Here is a 10217-nt window from a genome sequence, read left to right on the forward strand (position 1 = left end):
TTTCTGCTTTTTCCGAATGTATTTTCCATGCTAAGAATGATTTTACTTTTTAATATAGATACACGTGAACACCACCATATCCAAATTCCTTTTGAAAGCACTCATTGTCTTGGTTTGAAAATACAACACCATTCTTTTACTGTCGCTACTATTATGATCAGTAGCGTCAGTCATTATGACTTCAAAAACACAGTGCATCAGCGCTTAATACATGCTTCTCTGTCAAACAACTTCCCAGCACAGACTAAAAATGAAAGTCAGCATCTGGAATGTTTCCTCCCCCCACCAATATCAAACCTTCTGGATAGTTTCTTAGGAACTCTGGTAACTTAACTCTCACTTGGGATGTTGGGTATTTTTTTTTTTACATACTCATCGTTATTTTCAAACACACAAACCAACCCGTATGTTTAGAACTCCAGGAGCCCAAACCAATGAACAATAATAAAACATATATATAAATCTGTGTTGTCACACTGGGTCAGGATCCTGGAACACTCTCCCTAACAGCTTTCTGGGTGAACCCCCCTGCATCAAATGGACCACAGCAGTTCAAGAAGGCATTTTATCGCCTTCTGGAGGGCAACTAACTGTGGGCAATAATTGCTGGCCCAGCAACCGAAGCCTGCATCCCCTGAATGAATTTTAATAAAGTTGCAGTTCTTCATTTCAAAACATCCGTATTTAACTAGGAGTAAACCCAACTCATTAACATGGATCTACGGAAACAGTCCTTTTCTTTTGTTAATGTTTGCAAAGGCAAATCACTCCATGTTTTTCTACACATGCTTTCTTCCCTCACTTATTGACATTTATTCCACAGATGCTGATAGGGAAGGTACTGAAAAACAGTGCTCATTTTTCATTTGCAAGCCAGTTAGCATGCATCACTGGGTAATTAGATTGTCCCAAGTATCACCAACTAGTTTGATAATCTTCTTTAACATGTAAGTAAGTGCAAGGCAAGGTCCTTAATGTTTTGTACTCTGGGCAAAACCTTTCCAGTTGTATACTACTATGCCTCGTCATGGTTCTTTCCTGACATGGGTGGGAGGAGAAACATTCCAGATGCTCATTTTTAGTCTGTGCTGGGAAGTCATTTGAGAGAGAAGCATTTATTAAGTTCTGATGTACTGTGTTTAAGAAGTTTAAAAAAAAAAGAAAAATAGAAGCTGCTTCAGAGATAACTGCGTATCACATTGGAAAGAAGCTAGGAGCACGTATTATAGCCAAATCACAATCCAGCGCATGATTTTTTACTTTTTCAACCAAGGGTTACATGTGACCTTGACTAATATTTATGACTAAAAGTCTGGCAATTCTAATGCACTGCCTTCTCAAGCAAAATGATCTTTTAATTATTTTTTGAATTAGATTACGGTCTTAGACCAGGGAACTAACTCATTGGTCTAAGTTACAATTACATTGAGCTTTGTAAAGATCATACAAACATCTAAGCTTAAGATACATACAATATGCTGACTGGTAAAATTTCCAATAATAGTCATCAGTTTGATTGTAGACATGCTCGCCAAGCTGGTGTGTTTGATTGCAAACGTTTTGTCACCCTGCTAGGTAACATCGTCAGTGAGCTTCCAGTGAAGCGTGGGAGTTCTGTCCTGCTTGTTATTTATATGCCTCAGTTTGCTGGGGTAGTTGGCCTCACTTCCAGTTCTGTTTTTCAGTGGTTTGCATATCGGGTCCAGTCCAATGTGTTTGCTGATGGAGTTCCGGATGGAATGCCAGGCTTCCAGGAATTCCCTGGCCTGTCTCTGTTTGTGCTATTGTAGATGTGTTGTCCCAGTCGAATTTGTGTCCTTCTTTGTCCATGTATATTGAGACCAGCCATGAGTACTCTCTGAACTTGAACAAATGAGTAGTAGCGATCATCATAGGTTTGTCCTTGAGTAGCTCCTAAGTTAGGACTTCCTTTAAGTGGTAGTTGGGGTTTTGAGCTGAAATTTTGGAGTCAGGCACCAATGGTCAACATTCCCCAAACCTCCCCACTGTGTCTCTGTTCTCCAGTTTTCAGGAGACACAAAAATTTTCAAACTTTGAAATGGGGCCACAGTGGCCAAAGGTTCTGGAAGCGCTCTGTCTAGTTTAAGAGCTGCTCAATACTGACATAATAGAAATGTCCTCAACATTGAAATAGCTCAGGAATATGTCAACAACTTAAGCTATAAAAATTACTGAAGCACAACACCCACCTACTTCTCCGCAGATCTAAAATGCTGATGCCCAATATCAGGTTTCAACACAATTCTTTTATTCCTTGATGCATTTTCATATCTGTCATATTTCAGTTCCGAATGCTGAGATTCAAAATTGTTTGTGACTCAAAGGATTCTGTCCAATTTTTGGATTTTCTGTATACTTGATTTCAAGGTGGTTTCATCCATTTATGAAATTGGTTAGATGTACAGTCTATTGCATCCTTGTAATTTTGTTTCAGAAGAAGCAGTAAATATCAGTAGTGGTTTGGTCTTGCTTATGGAAACCAACCAACCAAATTACAAGCCCGAGTAGGCCAGCCAGCCCCTTGAACCTACTCCAGCATTGAATAGGATTATGATTTCATTACATCACATTTATGCCTATTCCCAATAACCTTTTATCTTTTTCGTGTCAATAACATGTCTGCCTCTGCCTTAAAAATATCCAGACTCGACTTTCACTACCATTTGAGGAAGGGTGTGTTATGGGCCAGACCAAACCCCCTCAACTTTATTAAGAAGATAGCCTAGACCCCCACTTTTTAAAGGCAGGTGTAAGGCATTGTGTTCTAGGTGTAAGTCAGTTGGTCAACCTAACAGGCTTGATGCAAAACACTCTTTATTCTTACACTGTTGTTAGAATACAAATTAAAGAACTGGAATAAGTTAACTCTATTGGAAAACATAACAGAATAATAGATTATTTAACTACTAAACAGTAACTGTTTCAATATAACAATATCCCATAAACATGCCCTTGGCAAAGGAAAATTCAGTAAAACAGATTGTGTCCCATACAATTCTCCAGTCCAGGAAGAAAGAACATCAAGACAAATCTCTGACAGAGAGAGATCTCAAGTATTTTGCTGTAGCAGGGAGAACTTTATTACAGTTTCAAAACCCCAACAGCTGCTGAAAGTTAAACTAAAATCTTGGTTCTGTGGGACCTTGACCCCAACCCTTCATGCTGCTTCTATTGTTCCAACTTTTAATTTAAAAAAAGGGCTCACAAGCTGTTTACTTTATTGGTTTGGAACAGACTGCTCAGATCTCCGCTCAACCTTTCTTCATTTTTAAAAAAAAGACAAAATACACCTCTTAAAGCCACAGTATCATCTCAGGTGTTGCAAAGACACTCAACATTCTATGAGAATAATGTTTCCTCAGTTACATCTTTAAAACATCAGCTGTACGTTTGAGGGTGACCCCTAATTTAGATCCCTCCACAAGGGGAAGCATTACTTCTACATTCCCTCGGCCAAACCCCCTCAGGATTCCATGTTTCTATTGGGTCGTACCTTAATCTTTGAAATTCCAGCAGACACTAGCCGGCCCATAAAACCTTTCCTAATAAAAGGACTAACCCATTGCCGGTATTATCCTAGTGTACTTTCTGTGACCTTGTGAACTAAGGGGGGCAATACCGTATGCAGTACAGCAGACGTAGTTTCATCAATGCTCTGTATGACTCTAACATAGCCTCACTACTTTTGTATTCAATTCTCCTTTCAAAAAATGGTAAAATTCTATTAGCTTTCCTAATTATTTGCTATACCTGCAAGCTAAACTTTTTGCATGCGTGGACATTGAGATCTGTCTGCACCTCAGAGCTCTGTGATCTTTCACCATTTGCGTGTTTATTCTTCCTATCAAAATGGACAACTTTACATGTACTCATATCATTCTCCATTTGTCATATTTTAGCCCACTCACTTAACCTATAAAAATCCCTTTGTAGCCTTAGTATGTCTTTTTCACAACTTGCTTTCCTGTCTATACTTGTGTCATCAAATTTAACAAGCATATGTTCCATCCCAGCACTGATCCCTGTGACACACCACTTGTTCCTACTTGCAAACCATAAAGTTCCCCATTTGTGCATTACAGTCTGTCTTTACATTTTTCTGGTTTAAAAGTATTGAGAGATACCTGGACGTGACTGAAGGTAATCAAAAGTGTGGTCTTCTGGGTTGGAGGTTGTTTAACATTAGAATTTTAACCACAAGTCACAATTGATTCGATTTATTATCATCATATACCTAAGTACAGAGAAAAGTTTTGCGTGCAATGCAGGCAGAACATAACCTACAAAGATGATAGGGTGATTGAACAGAGCGAGCAATACAAAGTTACAGTGCAGAGAAGGTGCACAAAAAACAAGATCAACATTAGATGTGAAATTTGAGAAGTCCATTCAGAAGTCTAATAACAGCGGGGAAGAATCTGTTCTTGAACTTGTTGGTACATGTGTTTAAGATTTTGTATCTTCTGCCTGATGGAAGAGATTGGAAAACTACTTCAACAGAGGTAACTCTGAATTAAGTCGTTACTTGTATTCCTGTCAGATGTTATGACCTGCTGTTCAGGATCTAAGACTAGTTTGAATCAAATCCTTCTTGCACTGTAGAGTATTCCATAGTGCTACAGTTCCCAAAGCCAATGCTTTACAATCCTAACAGGATTTTCTATACTTTTCAAATCTGGTGTCATAGGTCACAATACACCAAGGGAAGGCAATGATGCCATCAGAGTAATGTCACTGGATTGGTAATCTAGAGGCCCAAGCTAATTCTCTGGAAACAAGTTCAAATTTCACAGCAATTAGTGGTATTTAAATTCAAGTAGCTAAAATGTGGAATTAAAAACTAGTGTCAGTTATGGCAACCATAAAAGTATTGTTGTAAAAGTTTAGCCAGTTCACTTAATGTCCTTACTGGTCTGGTCTCCATGTGACTCCAGACCCACTGAAATGTGGTTAACCCTCAATGCCCTCTGAAATTGCTTAGCAAACCACTCAGCTGTATCACAAATACTAGAAGGTGAGAAGGGAATTAAACGTGAAGAACCATCTAGCATTGACCTAAGCAGCTGACAACTGCACACTTTTAATTTCAAAAATATTCTTCATTCATTAATATATATGTACAGACAATCACTAAAGCAATTCAGTTCTGTGCAATAGCATATGAAGAAAACAAACATTGAAGTTTGACTCTATCCAACAAACAAACCAAAGCCATCTCTTACATGTGCAAGATTATATTTGCATATATTTGAGACACCAGAAGGGTCTGATAATTAAACAGACCCCATTTAATTTCAACATAAAGGTCTCAGACCGTGGTTTTACCCCACTGTGCCTTTGCGGCAGCTACCCCACAAAGGCACTCTCAATCCTATGGAAGCTGTCATCTGGGGGATTGGTGGCAAAACTGGAAGGGTTGTCTCACAGCCATAGTCATTGAATCATACTTTACAATGTTGCTGACATTGCCATCACTGGGTATTCTATCAGGAAAGACCCACCAGCACATGTAACATTGTAGTATACAACTGGAAAGGTTTTGCCCTGAGTGCACAACATTATTCACCACTTAAAGGACTTTTGCTTTGCACTTATTGGCCATTAACTTTACTTATATGGTTACTGTTGACAGATCTACCAGAATCCATGTGTTTGAATCAACCTCATCTTTATTATTAGCAATGAGAACAGCTCAATGTGCACTCACTGCCTGAGGGTCTGGTAAATGAAGAATCATTTCAGGTATTGAAGAGGAAGTTTGGCTAATGGTAAGGGGAATGTGCACAACCAGGCGAGTGTCTGTGTATGGCATGAGGTGAGTTGCTGCTTTTGAGTGCCAGCACCAACACTCGTGGCTGAATGGCCTTTTTCTCCGAGCTGCGACCATTCTCTGGCTCAATGAAGAGTTGAGCTGCGCTTTCTCACCGTGTCTAACTGTTACAACGGGAGGCGCTGACTGTTGCTTTAGGCCCAGTTGGATTGAGTTGTTTCATGTTGACTTGCAGCTGAGATCGCGGTAACACGAGCTATTTATTTGGAACTATTTTTAATGCACTAACAGGGTGGTTCATATATCTTGCTATATATAAAGTGATTAATGCTGCTGCTAAATCTAGATGGGTGCTTGTTAACCCTACATATTCCTTAATCCGTGCATCTTTTTTGTTTAGGACAGCAATGTTTCTTATACAAATCAGAGTACCAAGTACAAAGTAATTAAAGCTGTATCTTAAATTCTGTCTATCATAATGTTTCGGCCAGAGTGAATGGATTTTAATAATACTTCTCGCCTTTAAGCCGGGGTGAGGGCAGGTTTCACTACTCGCTGGTGTTGTTTCAAGGCGACTGGAACGAGAGGTGGTGTCAAATGGAGGGAATATTGTCGAAGACTTCTTCACCTTGCTGAATGTTGGTTTACGGCCTCCGTGCTTTAGGAAGGAATGCAGCCTGGTGAGCTGGCGTGGGCATTAGCAGAAGCTGACTTACTGACTGCTCACACCACATCTATGTAAGTGTAGGTGGAGACAGAGTGTACTGGCCTCTCAAAGGGCTAAAAGCAGTTCCTTACAGCAGCTGAAGGCGGTGAGAGCACGGTCACAGATCAGTAAGTCCAGAAGAGTTGCTTTGGCAGCTTTGTTGAAAGGAGTACACCGGCTTGTGAACGTGTTACTTCAAGGTAACTTACTCTGGGACACAGCTCTGTCCACCTCGCCCTAATATCCACCCATACTCCTGTCACTTCTCTGTTTGCTCCTGGATTCTGCTTTCAACACAGCTACCAGAAGGGCCAGCATAAACCGCGAGATGAAATCTCTAAATCTCTCCGTTCGTGCTGCATCTGAAAAGTCGCCCAGCCTTTAGTTGGAGTCCAGCCGAGCCGTCGCCAAAACTCTCCAAATTGCTAAGTGTCCTCTGTGGCTGTTCCGCTACTTGCCAGCTCTACAACAAGAAAGTGAGCACTGGTCTAAAAGGTATTTGAATGATCAGGGTCCCCAGAAAACTGGCAACTTTGGATCTGTCTGCATACGTTCTGTGTCCGCAACGTACTGTTCACTAGGACCCGCTCTGAGCCGGCAGCCAGCACTAAGTGACTGTGCCACATGTTTCTCGAACAGCCCACAGCCTGGTACCGAGTGTCTGTTTCTAGTAGCTCTCGGAGAGCTCTGCTTGTATTCTCTGTTCGGGAAAAGAGGTGAGAAAGGCAAGGCGACGGAGTAGTGATGATGGCTACACCACTCCCTAAATGAGCGGGGCAGTGCTGCAGCGTGGGTTCCGGACTGGGTCAGATTGTCCTTGCAGCCAGTTCCAGGCCATGGCCAGCGGGAACAGCTCCCTATGGGAGGCGCTGCTGCTACTGCCTGGCCAGACCTGTCCCAGCTGGAGGCACAGCATGGAGGGCTCGGTCTACCAGCTCGCCAACATCTTCTTCACCCTGGGCTACATGGGCGGCAGTGGCCTGGTCGGCCTCCTATACATCCACCTGTTCCTGGCCTCCGGCTTCCTCTGCACCTCGGTCTGGGCGTGGACCGACGCCTGCGCCGCCGATATCTTCTCGTGGAATTTCGCGCTGCTGGCGGTCTCCGCCGTCCAGCTGAGCCACATCGCCTACCAGCTCCGCAGCGTCTCCTTCCAGCACGACTTGCAGAACCTGTACGGAGCCCTCTTCCAGCCGCTCGGAATCCCCCTGAACATCTACAAGAAAATCGCCACTTGTTGCACCGTGCTGTCCCTGGAGAAGGATCACTGTTATGCCATGGAGGGCAAAACCCCCATTGAGAGGCTCTCACTGCTCCTGTCTGGCAGGTTCGTCTCTCTCTCTCTCTGTCTATCTCTGTGCCTCTCTCTGTCTCCCTTTGTCTCTCTCTGTCTGTCTCCGTGCCTTTCTGTCTCCCTTTGTCTCTCTCTCTCTGTCTCTGTGCCTCTCTCTGTCTCTGTGCCTCTCTCTGTCTCCCTTTCTCTCTCTCTCTCTCTGTCTCTGTGCCTCTCTCTGTCTCCCTTTGTCTCTCTCTCGCTCTCTCTTTCTCTGTCTCTGACTCTGGTATCTGTCTCCGTGCTTCTCTCTGCGTCTCTCTCTTTGTCTCTCTTCCCCTGTGTGTGTGTGTATGTCGCTCTCTGTCTCTGGGTCTGATTCTCTCTGTCTCTCTTTGTATCTCTCTCCGTGTCTCTCTCTCGCTCTGTGTCTCTCTCTCTGTCTCTATCTCTCAAATTCTGCGTCCCCCCCACCCCGTCTCTGATTCTCTCTATGTGTCTCTATCGGTCCCTGTCTCTCTGATTCTCTCTCTCTCTGGGAACTGAGCCACTTCTTAAACAAAAAAAAACAGAAGCTGCTGGAGAAACGCAGCAGAAACTCTGGCAGTGTCTGTGGTCAGAGAAACAAAGAGTTAACGTTTTGGGTCTAGTGACTCTTCTTCGGAGTTTCTCCAGCTGGTTCTGTTTTTTGTTGCCGATATCCAGCATCGGCAGCTCTTTGTACTGTTTCACCTTTATGTTGGTCTTAAAACCGTCCGTGTGTTCCTGCCGCGACTTGCGGCCGAGTGGGCTAGGGGACAAGAGGGCTGGGCAAGTCTATAATTCTACTCTACTGTCATCGGTGTCAATTCAAGTGCAAAACGCGAAAATAATCAAAATCCGGATATATCCGTTCCTGCCCCCACTTCCCGAAAATAAAGCAGCCTAAGGCAGGCTGTTTGATAGTGGATTGAATTTTTGCTTGAGACGCTCATCTGTTCCTCTAGCTGATAGTGCTCATCAGAGGGGAAACTGGACTGAAACCACAGACACCCAGAGAAGAACATGCCGCAGGTCAGCTCGTCCCTGCGGAGAGAGGGGAACAGAAGAGTCAGTTAAAGGTTCACTCCCTCCACCATGCTGCATATTGCTGAGGATCCCCCACCCCCAGCTCCCACTATTTATTGATTCAATCATTGTTTCTTTCTGATAGCTGGCTTCTCTGCTGTACTCATGTTTGCTCGTCTCTTCTTGTTCCTTGATAGGATTCGGGTGACGGTGGACGGGGAGTTTTTACATTACATTTATCCCTATCAATTTTTGGATTCTCCAGAATGGGATTCACTCAGACCGTCAGAGGATGGGATCTTCCAGGTAAAGGAGGGAGCGGCCGCTTGCGAGAGTCAATCTTTTCGGGACACGGGATATTATCTCAAACAACGTGGGGACAAAAGCACAATAATAACATTTTGTACTTGAGAAAGTTCCGAGATGTATTCCTTCTGTCAGTCCCTGTGGTGGATATCGCTGATGGCAACATCGATTAGAAAAGAATTAACTAAGTTCCATAGTTTCATCTAAAGATAGCTTCCTTACCAATCAAATAACCCTGGGCTTCTCATATACGCTGACATTTACTAACATCTACATCTTTGTTTTGGTTAAAAGTCTGGGTAAAGTCACCAAACCATAGACCTGCTCTCTCACCAGAGAGGGGACTGTTGGTGGTTTAAGCTGAGGGTCACCATGCCTCAGGTGAGGGAAGAAGTTGGGAAGGTGAGTCCCTCATGGTAACTGCAGCTGGTGGGGGAACTCAACCCATGCTGTTGGAGTCACTCCGCATGGGGAAACCAGCCATCCAGCCAACGGAGCTAATAAACCCCATCAGAGTGCAGAAGAAAGCCACATATCGTCAGAATAAAGGAGCCAATTTAAGAGTGAGAAGAGGAGAAATTCCTTCTCTTGGAGAGCTGTGAATCTTTGGAACTCCTTGCCACAGAGAGCAGGGGTCAGAGTCCTGGTGTATATTTAAGACAGATAGATTCTTGATCAGTAAGTGAATCAAGGGATACAGGGAAAGTGGATGTGAGGAATTTCGGATCAGCCGCGATTCTATTAAACGGCAGAGCAGGCTCAAGGGGCCGAATGGCTGCCTCCTAGTCCTAGTTCTTGTAGTCTTACTACCTGTAATTGTGAAATGGCAAGAGCCGCCCACGTGTCCCGGCCTGTATGTATGTGCGTATTTTTGTGGTGGACGCCTATGGGATTCAGGAAGTGTCAGTGGTCTCTGTACATTCACCATCACTGGGTTCCCACTGTCTGTGCAATCACCATCGCTGGGTTCCCACTGTCTGCACAATCACCATCACTGGGTTCCCACTGTCTTGTACAGTCACATTCACTGGGTTCCCACTGTCTGTGCAATCACCGTCACTGGGTTCCCACTGTCTGTGCAATCACCATCACTG

The 10217-nt window shown here is 43.6% G+C and overlaps 1 protein-coding gene across 1 annotated transcript in view; it reads left to right on the forward strand.

The window, feature by feature from the left end:
- Positions 1 to 7313: 7313 nt before the first annotated feature.
- The window catches only part of bves (blood vessel epicardial substance), a 45730-nt gene continuing 42826 nt past the window's right edge, over positions 7314 to 10217 (forward strand). Inside the window, exons 1-2 of the mRNA XM_048597390.1 lie at positions 7314 to 7824; positions 9015 to 9123. Coding sequence (XP_048453347.1) covers positions 7334 to 7824; positions 9015 to 9123 — 600 coding nt within the window. The 5' untranslated portion in view covers positions 7314 to 7333. The remainder of the gene's footprint in view (positions 7825 to 9014; positions 9124 to 10217) is intronic.

This window comes from Rhincodon typus, chromosome 5 (genome assembly GCF_021869965.1).
Source record: "Rhincodon typus isolate 14 chromosome 5, sRhiTyp1.1, whole genome shotgun sequence".
Lineage (NCBI taxonomy): Eukaryota > Metazoa > Chordata > Chondrichthyes > Orectolobiformes > Rhincodontidae > Rhincodon > Rhincodon typus.